We start from the raw sequence: 12,710 nt of genomic DNA, 5'->3' as shown, positions 1-12,710 counted from the left end.
ACTAGAATCCTCCACTGTTGTGTTTTTTACATGAAGATGACCGACGACTTGATGTTGTCCAATGGAAGTTGTTAACGCCCACAAGCGATTTCCCACAGCTTCCTTTTTTTCTTGTCTTTTTGGAAGCTGTGCAGACTAACATCAGTCTCCTTGTTTCTTGTCAACTGAAAAGTGCACCCAAAAGCAGCGCAATGTGGCATTATAATATTTTTTTTCGCTCCTGAAACCTATTGACTTACGGCGACTAGTAGTCAGTAAACGGCGAAATCCACACGCTCGGCACCAAGCAACCAATCTACGTCATGAACCAAGAATAAAACAATTTTTAAACAAGTTTTAAACTGTAACCTTTTTTTTTAAGAAAAAACTATTCTTTATGTCTTTTAACAACAAATTCTTGTTTGAGACAAGCATTTAAGCATTTTTATACCTGTTAGTCCTTACAGTCGGGGTTCCTTTTAACTGCAAAATGGATTTGATTTCAGTGATAACTAATATTATACTTCACATTTTTTCTGCAAAAGCAAAATATTATAAAAAACATTTATTACAAATTATTTTTCAATAAATAAAGTCTGTGTTGTTTGTTTCTCTGGTTGGAGTTATGAGATATGCTTGTCCCAGAGTTAAACAGAGAGCTCTCTCTGACAGTTTTTGTTTCATGTTATCAGTAATCATGTTATCAGCCATGTCTTCTGTTTGAAGTAGTGTAGTATACTTTTCAAAACGCATTGTGGAATACGCTGAGTGGACTATATAGGATATGACCATGCTCACTCAGATTTCAGACAGCACTGCTAATTGGCGTATTCATTCACTAGTGCACTATATAGTGAAAAGGGAGCTATTCTTGACACAACCAAAGATTTATTTACAGCTACTTATAACGCAGATTTGTGAAAAGTAGACCTGCTGCCTTTGTCCTGTCTGTCTTCAAAAGAAGAGGACAACAGCTTTGAAACTGCTTGTGAGGTCTGAATGATTTTGGATGCATTCCAGAAAGGTCAGGCTAATACTGTCGAGTAAAATGTTTGCTGAAGTCCAATTGTTTGATCTAGACCAGACAGTTATCTGCACCTGCATGCAGAAATCTGTTTATAGAAGTAAATAAATCAATGTCAGATCGCTGCTGATGGGAGCTGAGCTTTCATTACGGCAGATTACCTTCCATCTGCCTCTGCTCTCTGTACAAACTGTCTTTCCTTCAAACACCAAAGCCTGCTGATACATCAGTGGAAGTGTGGTGATTTTGGCAGCTGCTCAGATCCAGTCAAGAAAAAAATAACTTCAAGCTCTGGCCCTATTTCAGAAAACTCTGCACACTTAAATCCAGCTGTAGTCAATAAGTCATTTTACTTTAGTAATTAAATTTTGTCTTAAAGTTTTCTTTCTTAAAATAATTCAATAAGCTGATCAGACATTGGTATCAAGGCTTTAATGTTTTAACGTTAATTTTTTTACACTTGGATTCTTTACCTTACTTGGATAATATATCCTTGACTCTCCACAATGCAATGCTTGAATAGAAAAGAATAGAATAGAAAATACTTTATTTTTATCTACGAGGGAAATTTAAGGAGTCACAGCAGGCTACATGTAAATGTAAAACGTCTTTTTACATACGTTCTCTCACATATTGCCTGAGACTTTGATATGGAGCTTTTCAAGTTAATAGTAATTAAACTTGAAACATCAAATATTGAACCGGTGTCTACTGGTCGTGGCTTTGTCACTTACAGCCCTCTGGGATAAAATCAATGAGCAAGATCCATTGAGAGGCAGTGAGGATTTGTACTCACAGCACACTCGTGCTGTGTATTATAAAGAGCAAATACTGCTTCTTTCAACCCGCTCAGCCTGTGACAGGAACAAACAGATTGTGTTCTGATGGACAGGTTAGAGCCACACTGAGGAAATTATTGTTGATTTTAAATGTGTGACAGGCCAAAGGTAACACTTTAGTTTATCTCATGTTTTATTTGTGACTTCTCAATATGAAAAAAAAAAAGGTTGGTGAAGATAAATTTGGTTAAAAACTGGCTCAGATCCTTGGTTGATACCATAGACTGTATATAAAGTGCACAGCATGGCTCTGGCATTTACCACTGTACAGTTTTGAAGCAGCCGCCACTGGCAGCCATTGTGCAGCCAGAGTCTGCACAGTCGAGGCTATGAGGGACTCTGAGAGAATCTGAGTGGAGCTGGGTGACAAAAATAATATATATTTTTTTCTGTTGAGAGTCTAATCACTCCATGGCTCTACCTCCTAACTCATTTTACTATCCCCGAAAAAAAGTATACAAGAATGGCGGCTGTCAATTATAGTTTAACATGACATAAAACCTCATTTTTAACCTCTTAGAACTTATGAAAACAAAAACTTTCCGAAAAAAAGAGGACTTGAAAACAAGGCAGCCAAATATTTTTAAATCATCACAACAATCTGACGTGAGAAACATTCCTACGATGTGTATTAATTTTTTAAAGTTTGACCACAGCCCATCTGGAATGACTTTAGAGATGGATTTTTGACCTATACTGCAGCCAGCCACCAGGGGGAGCAGTTTTTGTGTCGACCTCAATTCGAGCGAAGCAAGATGAAGTCCTTTTTGTTTAGAGTCTATGGTTGATACCACTTGTGCTACATGCCTTCTGATAACGGATATCAGAACACTCCTCTCACTAAAACCCAGTCTACCCACCCTACACCCTGTAGAGCCTTTGTTTGAAGGCTGAATCTACAGACAAAGATTACATAATGAAAACTCTAGCCTTGTAGAGTACCCCAAGAACCCCACACTTACTTTAACCATAGATTTACTGCCTCTTTGTTACTGCTGAGTGACCTGCATGTCGTGTCCTATTTTCTTTCTTTTTTTAAAATATTTAAGGTTGACAGATGACTGTTGGCTTTTCAGAGCCTAAATGTCCTGGCAATAAAGGCTGGCTAAGTTTAGCTAGGTTAGCTTTTGTTCTACTTAATTCATTATTGTTTTAAGCTGCAAAAGTATTAATATTGGAACAAGGACTTAACAAGAGGCTGAATCTGACCCAGAATCGATAAAATGAAATGGTACCCAGCTCTATTAGAACCCGATCAATACCATTCATGTTTGGCTCAGTAGCAGTTAAACATTTCCTGTAACCTAAGAGGACTTAAATCAATCAAGGTTAACTGTTTTTCTGAGGTTTGTGAGCCTTTTCCTTTCCAGCAGCCACCAAGCACCTACTGGAGGTTGATTTCTCTTTCTCTGGACTGGTCCTTTCACAAGCATTCTTCAAACACAATTAAAGCACAATGTTCAAATAGAGTTTAACTACACGATTCTTTGCAGAGGTTTTGTCCCCAGACAGAAGTTTCAGTCGTGATGTGGTTCTGTGTGGTAGGTGGGCTGTCGATCGTGACCTGGGGGTGGAGGAGGGGAGGGAGGGTTTTGTGATGTGTGGAAGAGGGAGAGAAGAGATGCACAGTTGCCCCGGTAACCAGAAAATTAGGAGCCCGATGTGCGTGTGCGTTTGTCGAACAAGACTCACTTTCTCAGCACCGCGATCTCATTCTCAATGCTGCTCTCCTTCCCCTTCAGAGCCTTTTTAGGGATGCACTTCACTGCAAACATCCGGCTGGTCAGCTTCTCCTGAGCCAGGACCACCTCTGAAAAAGCCCCTCTGTGGACACACATAGGAAAAGTCACGAGTCAAAAGCAGGTCATTTACTGGAAAACATAGCCTTCCATTTTCTGGTGTCCCACTGGTTTGCACAGTAAATGGTTTTATAGGCTCAGAGCTGCAACACAAATTGCTTTTTGTCAGCTGCAGGGAGAAGATGTACACCCTGCAGTAAAAGAAATACATCAACAGCACACCAGAGAAACCATACCCAAATCTATACATCTAAGTGCTAGAATAATGAAAACAAAAAGCTATACAATAAGCCTCATTGCAAAATATAGAGATACATAAAATATTCACAAACATGGCTGCAGCAGTTTTTCTGAAGCATTAGTGCTGTGCATAATCTTTCAGTGATTAAGAAAAAAAACATCTGGATGACAAAAAGTGATAAATTAATCCATAAATTCTGTTTATTCTATTTTATTTTGATATTACTAATTTATGATAATCAGCCTGAGACTGTCCATAGATCAGCCCTCATGCATAGAGGCTGTGCTGTTATTTGTCTCATAATATATGTTATGACATAAAATGAACTTCCCTAACTCTTACTCTCATCATGTACACAGCATTTAGCCTTGAAAGCTACCAGGGCAGCTGGGCACTACAGAGAATCCTGCAGCTCATCTCAGTCACTAAACACAAAACATCAGCACAAACTGCAGCTAAATGCACATATGTGGTGAAGTTTTTTTATGCTTTAATATCAATAAAAACACAGTTTGCTTGAATGAATAATAACCTAAAGACTACACAATGCATTCTTCATGCATTTAGAAGAAACCATTCTTGATCAATTCTCCCACTCTGTGGTTTTAAGGTGGATCTTCAAGCTTTAGCAGAATGGCTACTTGGGTAAAAGTAAAGTTAGCCTGTTAGCCTTTGCATTTATTCAGGTGGAGTTCTTCTTAGCTGTAATGTTATGAGAGACACAGTCATAGTGTTAGAAGAAAAAAAAGTAATGCTTGAAAAATATAGTTGCAATATTACAATAATAACTTGCAATGATACAGGAATAAGTGAAAAAGTGTCAATAATGGAGTCCTAACACTATGAGAAAAAGTCTTGAAGCTGCTAGAAAAAAGTTGTGAAGTTAAAAAAAAACAAAGCTGAAAAGTGACAAGTCATTTTAAAGGAGAAGCTGTAAATGGCAGCAGTAGATAATTTTGCACAGTTAAATTTTTACTTTGTCTTTCTTCCCTTAATATCACAACTTTACCCTCATAATAATAAAGTGGTTTTAATTTCAAAATGCTTCAAATTTATTCTCAAACATTAGAATTTTAATCTCAGTTTCATGTCTTTTTGACTTTAGTCCTAACCTTTGCAGAAATAAATAAAAAAAATAAAAATAAAGTTATAAAATTACTTTTTACACCTTGAGTAGTGCCCCATGTGACAGTTATAATGAAGTGTTGCTGTCTTAAGTTGTATTTCTAAAAAAAAACTCTTAGGAAAATGAATCAATTCCTTTGGATAACCGAAACTGTCATTGTATTGCTTCATTGTATTGCTGTTGTAGTAGTCAGATTTAAAGTAAAGCCAAGAGAAAGAAAGCTTATTTAGCCTCAAATACAACAACAAAGTTTGTTGAATTTTCCATTTAACGGTGTGTGGATTCAGTCATTCTGCTTCAGAGATTCTATTTCTAACAGGTTAAGGTAAGTGATCACCTTAATTTGCAGAAAATTACACTGCAGTGATAATGTGATTGGATCTGTCTAGTGTAACACTGGAACATAAGTAATCTTTCCATCTCTTCATCCAAAGCCATGGATAGAGATGAAAATATTTTAAGCTTTCCTTTTTTCTCCGGAAAATTTTAAGATGTATATAAAAGTGTGTGTTTGTGATTATTTGAGTAGCAGGACAGGCAGGGTGATGAATGAAGATGAGCCGAGTTAATCTGCCTGAACCATGTGTTGACTCTTCTGTCGATCTATCGGCTTCACCAGTGTCACATTAAAGTGAACATCTCTCTCCTTATCTTCTGTGTCTCTCTTCCCCCTCCTCCTCCTCCTCTTCGACTTATTCCTTTTCTTCTGTTATCTCCCTCTGAGGACCTGCAGCTGACAATGATCTAGATAGATTTTGTAGAAAAGCATGCTAAGGGCACAATGATATCAAATTGAAGACCACAAGAAGGCTGTTTTGAGACACTTCATGGCCTGGATGCTTGCTATTGCCTCTTCTTTCATCTGATATTAACATGTTTATTGGACACTTTCATTGGAGAGCTCATCACATTTGTGGTTTTGTTTTGCCTGGTGGGAGACAGTGGAACAAACTGTTTACAGAATATTGCAGTGATTTTTAGTCACTGCAATGGAAATAAGCAGAAAACTGACTCATACAGCTAGTGTGGATATCTGGGACCATGGGCCAGTCCATGAGGTTGATTTGATTATGTTCTTTGTTTACAGCAACAGCACACATGTATTGCATGATGTGGAAGAAATGTACCAGCAGGCCATTGTATTTCACAAGTCAGAGCCAAAGCTAACCACAGAAGACTGGGCAGTTTGGACGCATTTCTCGCTTTTTACACCTAAATCCTCAATGGCTCCCTGCAATGCCTTCAAAGTCAAAAGGCTGGGGTAGCATTAAAAAAATTCAACACAACTAACTTAATCATGGGAAATGCTGGGTTCAACCAAAAAATAACTAAGAAACATCTACTGTAATACCCCAGCAGTCAAGATTGGATCAGTACAGTTTTGGTATGGGTTGGTTCGATCGATCAGTACCCTGCTATTAAATCCAACGAAGAAGAAAAACGTGAAACAGTAAACAAAGAACAATGATGAAAGACATCCAGTGTTTTGCCTTCTTTGTGATTGGCATGTGGCTTTTTGTTACAAAGAATAATCAAGCTTAGGCCCTGTTTACACAGCAACATTTCATCCGAAAACGCTAAAACGCAGTGCAAAAAAACAGTGTTTACACAGAAATGCTGAGGAACTGAAAACTTCATAGAAAGCATGCCAGGCCTGTAGTTAGTGCTATAACTGTCTTGTCCATAAGTGGCTATTGGTAGATCTCCACAGAAGTATAGTTGGGCTGATTATCTGGTGTATTGGCGAATGCTGAGTGCAGAAGTGGAGCAACAGTTGCACATTTTGTTGAAAGACAGTCAGCGGATTGAGCATTACAAGCACAACATGGTAGTTGGCGACGACCATAACAACAGTACTCTTATCCTGTTGTACGCCTTTGTCCGAAATGGAGCTTGACATCAGTGTTTCCGCTGAAAACGCCGACTTACTGTTTACACGGCAACAGCAGCATTTAAAAAAAAATCCACTCTGGAGGCCATTTTCAAAAGTTTGTGTTTTAGGGCGGCTAAAACTTCTGTGTAAACACAAGGCTGAAACGCAACAATACTTTGAGTTTCACCCAAAAACCGTTGTCTTGTAAACAGCCTCTTTGTTTCAGAGAAGGCTGTGCCGCAAGGAGAAATACAGCAGCTACTGGTATGGCAAGTGATGTTGTTTTCAACTAGGGATGTCCTGATATTACATTTTCACTTCCGATACAATACCAATACTGCAGCATTGAGTATTGACCGATACCAATATTAATCCGATAGGATATCAGCATTAAACATACATACTTTTATTTCTTATTTCGTAGTTTGCCTGTCATGTTAGAAAAGGCTTGATTAGGTGATATTCAAACAAAGAACAGTAGTCAGCAACAGTAGGTATGAGGAAAAACTGACCCATTTAATATTAACCAATGGGTAACAGAAATTTTAACATTAAACATAGCACGTTTAATGTTAAACATTAAACATGTTCTTTATTTTATTACTAGTAATAAAATAAAGAACAAATTAGAAGACCTTGAAAATAACCTAAATAAATCAAATAAAAACAGCAGGAGTGGAGTCTGGAATGGACTGCTTATATCGGAGTGCTTATATTGGAGATTTTAGATGCATTCCGATATAATCCAATACCTGTTTTTTTGCTGACATTGGACTGATATCCAATATTAATATCGGACTGGGACAACTCTATTTTCAACCAATGAATGGACTGCAGTGCTGTAGCTTCACCTTCTGGGGTCGGATCGGTACGTCTGGCACCCCAACCAAAGGGTCCCAAAAAGGGGAACAGTATAGTTCGGTGATTTGGGGATCTGTCCTGGATTAATTAGTGAAAACACTACAAAATGCATGCTGTACTGAAATGAACCAAACTGAACTGCTTAATGGAAACGGGGCTTAATTCATTCAGTAACTCACAAGGAAAGAAAGTTATAGTGTGCGGATATTACAATCAAAGGAAAAGGGGTTTAAGGAGCGGGGGTGTCTTAAAGAGATGGCAGCTAATATGAAACATTTCAGACAGACTAAAATAAAGGTTTTCTCAAACACCAGAGTGAGAAAAATAGGATTCTTAGTTGAGATTTCAATCATGTAAAGATATCACAGAGGTACCAGGGGACAGTTTAAAACCCTAAAAAAGTCCAATCTCCCCTCCTTAATTTTCAAGCATTCATTTATTGTATAATTTGTGTGCATTGTGTTGTGTTGGTAGTGTTCAAGTCTCCTCAAGAGGTAAGAGGCTGTTGTCAATGAGTTTTTTATCACACCATTATGCGTGCACAGCCATGCAGGAAGCCCTTGGGTCCTTCAGAGTGAAGCACATTCGACAAGCCCATCTGCTAAAAGACTGACTGGCTTTAGGAACACAACCGCATGAACACAGCAATAAACACGACACAGACGGAAACAGATCAACTCTGCCTTTCCTTCGCTGCTTCCTCCTCACCCATTCAGCTAGAACCCTGTCTTATCACCCCCTACTCAGTCTCCTCTTTTCCACCCATCCTCTGTCATTCCTTCTTTGTTTCACATCTCGTGCTCCACACATCTTCTACTGTGACAAGTGATCATGGTGCCAGTTGCCCGTGGAGATCAAGGTGGGATGTGTGGCACAAGATCAGATCACAGCAATTGCAAAACACGCACACACACAGATCTGACACCTGCTTGCACTGATAGCAGCTGTTAGCGGGTTTTGTGACGTCAAAGCGAAGGCGAAACAAGGCTGCTCTGTTTGCATTGGTGCTTTATTTTCCCACATACAGAAGCACACGCACACACACTCTTGGAGTTTATCCCAATTTTCATTCCGTTTCTTGGACAGACAATTTCTCTCCCATCAGGAAAAGTGCAAAATCTCAATTTCCCTTCTGCTAGAGTCGGTAACAAAGACATTATGCCTGGTCGAAAACAAAAAGAGAGTAACCATCCAATGCTTTTACTGCAGCAACAAAGTAATTACCGCCAACGAGCATTCTCACTATATAAGAGACAACTGGTCAGCGCACACAGCAGGGGTATTATAATTATGGCACACATTTTCACAGCTGCAGCTCTTATTCATTATCACAGGTGGGAAGACTGCAGCTGTGGTTGGCTGTGGTTTTGTTGTTTGGCCATAAATTATTGATTTTGATTTGAGGTGTGAAAGAATGTAGTGTTAATACGTTATACAACAGGACGAGAAACAACTGTTCCTCATGCCTATTGTACTCTCACACTTTCTTTTGTTTTGTCAGATAAGTGCTCATCTTGTTGAGACTTAAAGTACAAGCAGAAACTATATCAGGCTGCACCCCTTATACACTCAAGTGTAAGCCCTGAAGCTGGTTCAGAGTTGGTTCAAATTAACTCAGTGAAGGTGGCAGCAGTGCTCTCTATGGGTGAGAGGTCAGTATAGATCAGGGGTCTGCAACTTTTAATTTCATGGGAGCCATTTTTCCTCAGCTCACCTGGGTTAAAGACATTCAGCAGCCACAAAATCTACTTTATCTAAAGTGTATAAAGTTCTCAACATTATAAAAAAAATTCAGTGAATTATCTAAAGGAGAAGTTTTTTGTGTTTGTAAAATTGTTCATGGAATGGCTTTCATGTTTTCAATAAATTTGCAAATATTTGAAAAAAAAGAAAAAATTTTAATGTCATGAGATTTCAATAAGTTGCTAAATTTGTCAATAAAAATGCAATTTCAAAAAAAATGCAAACTAAAAAAGAAATTTCAAAATGTGCAAAAATTTACAAATAATTTGAAATTTCAAAAACATTGATTTTTTTCCCTAAATTTGAAAAAATGTCAAAATTACAATTAAAAAAATATATATTTTTTAAATTTTTATTTTAAGCTTTGTTGTAACAGTTGATGCATATTTAGTTCAACAAAATGTTAAAGTATCATTTTATTTAATTTAAATGGCTTTAATAATCAATACCCTCTAAAATATAAATAAAAATTCTTTATTTCAATTTTTTTAAGCTACAAGGAGCCACTGCAGAAGAGTCAAAGAGCAGCATAAGCCCCCAGAGGTGCAGGTTGCAGACCCTTGGTATACATCATGAGAAGAAGATGCAAGATGATGGGCTTACGGTGGTATAACTTTGCAAGTTGGAGTATGTGAGGCAATCATTGGAAAATATGATGGAGATCATGAAGAGGATCAAAGGATGGAGCATTGGAGATGGGATCTAGTAGAATTTGGCTGTAATGTGTTGCCTTTGTCAAGTCACTCATTAATTCTTCAATGTGTGTTGCCGTTTGGTGCGGACTCATAGACGCTCACAAAGAGTCAATTCAGAGAGAAATATGATTCAAGTGAACAAAGAAACATGCAGTGTTCATTCATGCCCAATATGATGTCTGAATGGTGTGAGGCAGCGACACAAAAATGAAGCTGAGCTGTTCTGATTAGAAACAAAGATCAGGGGAGAGGTGTGTGTATGGGACATGTGTGCCTGTGTGTATGTATGAACACCACAATGTGAATGGAGAAAGAATGGACCTTATATGACAACTTCTTGTATGTTCACAAATACACACAGGCTCACACAAATACACACTTTCACATCACTAAAGCAACAGCAGGAACACAGTACGGTCCACTTCACAGTTTATCATCCCTAAATATATTTGCTTGCTACACACACGCACACACACTCTGGGCTCAGTCTTGATTGGAGGAGGGGAGCTTGTATAACATCTGGCAGCTGAGTTCACAAACTGCACAGTGTGTTTGTGTGTGTGTGTCAGGGGGTTGACTGGCTGGCAGTCCCAGCTTGCCGTTACCAGCGGCAACAACGATTGCGTTCCCTCCTGTATGAATTGTGTCAGTCAAGCTCCACTGCACCTGACGGTGCACCTTGCACAAAACATATTGACAGGGAGGTTGCGTGCATCTGTGTGTTTCTTTATCAAGAGCATATCCAGCAGTGTCTCTTTCTCTTTCTCTTTCTCACTCACACTCAGGCAGCGATAGAAAAGGCAGAGACTAGAATAGGCAGCAAGGTGACAGTGACACAGTTAACTCGAAGACTGACAGCCCCCATCAGAGCTCCTCAATGTCAAACTGAAAATACATTTATCCTGTAAAACTGTGAAGCTGGCAGATTTTTCTTTTAAATAACCAAAAAAAATAGACCTGGAACTAGTACTGTACGATTTGGGGGAAAGGTGCGATTTGCGATTAGGTGGACAATATTGCGATTGTGCTTGCGATTTAATAAAAAAAGTTGTGTCATGATGAGTCTACAGACTTGCTTGGTTATCATGGAGAAAAATCTGAATTGCATGTGCTGACATTGCGATTGCGATAATCGTGCAGCCCTACCTGGAACCAAGTAAAATCTGGTAAATGATCCCCACGGACTGCATAAAATGTGAATGTTGGTTTCTAAAAAGTTCAAATGAAGTTCAATTACAGTAGTTGCTGTTCTAGAAATACAGACTCCAGGCGCTTTTCAACTGCAGGAACTTTCCAGCGTGACTATGTGCTTTTGAACCACAGGAACTGAGGTTTTAGTTCCTGGAATAAGAAATTTACCCCAGAAAACAGCTGTGACTGTCTTGGCTTTATAACTCCTGGAAAATCGTCTTCTTTGAACCTGATAGCAGGAATGTGTCTATCAGCTCTAGTTTACAATAACTCAAAACATTATCCTGAGGGACTTATCCTTGTTCCTTTTTTAAAATATATGTACATATATATGTGTCAAAAATTTTCGAACAGATTGGTGTGAAATATAGGGTCTGCTGAATTTTTTGTTACTTGTTGGTAAACACAACATTCGAACTGGGCTCCTCCTCCTTGGGTCAGTGTTTCTACATGGGAGAGAATCAAGAGCTGTGCACCAGACTGGGTATGCTAGCACAAGCTAATCACAGGTATTTGACACATACCAACTTGCGCCACTCTTCATCCCGTGCTGCTCTTCGAGTGCCCAAAGGCAATGAAAGTCAAGATAAATTTCACTCTTGTTTAGAACAAAGCTGTTTGGCGCTTTGTTTCAGTTTGGTTGTGTTTTTATTCCACCGTGCTACATCCACTATCCTAGCCATTCAAGATAGCTTCTTCCACTTGCTAATTGGCTGATGTAACCATGCTTACTCTCCTCCCAGAAATGTCTCGGCACAACCAAAATATCAACATACAGAAAGGAGTCAAGGCAGAAAGACATTGACACACACATATATAGAGGCCCAGTAGTGATGACTGTGTAGAAATATTCCTGTAAAAGTTCCCTTTTTTTTAGCAAAATCCTGCAGACTCTAACTTGAAAGTTTAAAAAAAATAATCCAAGATCATTTGAGTTGATATGGAGAAGTAGTGTTCACTCAGTGAAACTTACAAAACTGATTATCCAACTCAATAAATACTAAAATAAGACAAGAAATCCATATCAAAAATGAACCAATGTCTCACCTAATAACTCAGGGGACATGCTGATGTGCCTTCAGGCGGGAAAATAAGACTGGAAATCACTGCTGTGTAAAAGCAGGAGAGTAGGAAAGCTGTCGCACAGAAAAAGCTAACTCAGCATAATGAGTCTGAGCACAATAGGTGGGATGCTGCTACAGCATGCTTCGAGTAAAATAAAGGAATGGGAGCAAAAAGCCCCCTTTGTGTTATCCCTCTTTTTGACTATGTATGTGCATGTGCTATAGGTCTTCCTTGCACGCTACGTAGCCTCAAATAGCACTGTTGCCACGGCAGC

The 12,710-nt window shown here is 38.7% G+C and overlaps 1 protein-coding gene across 2 annotated transcripts in view; it reads right to left on the bottom strand.

Moving 5' to 3' along the window:
* camk1da (calcium/calmodulin-dependent protein kinase 1Da) overlaps positions 1–12,710 on the bottom strand; it is an 86,107-nt gene that overhangs the window by 46,875 nt on the left and 26,522 nt on the right. For both annotated transcript variants that reach the window (XM_074698122.1, XM_074698121.1), the window contains one exon: positions 3,535–3,666. In XM_074698122.1, the coding sequence (XP_074554223.1) occupies positions 3,535–3,666 (132 nt within the window). The remainder of the gene's footprint in view (positions 1–3,534; positions 3,667–12,710) is intronic.

Source organism: Halichoeres trimaculatus, unplaced genomic scaffold (genome assembly GCF_033239565.1).
Source record: "Halichoeres trimaculatus isolate MK-OKI-2021-1 unplaced genomic scaffold, fHalTri1.1 fHalTri1_scaffold_21, whole genome shotgun sequence".
NCBI classification, from domain to species: Eukaryota; Metazoa; Chordata; class Actinopteri; order Labriformes; family Labridae; genus Halichoeres; species Halichoeres trimaculatus.
The sequence above is the reverse complement of the archived record's forward strand: the minus strand, read 5'-3'. Positions and strand labels throughout refer to the sequence as shown.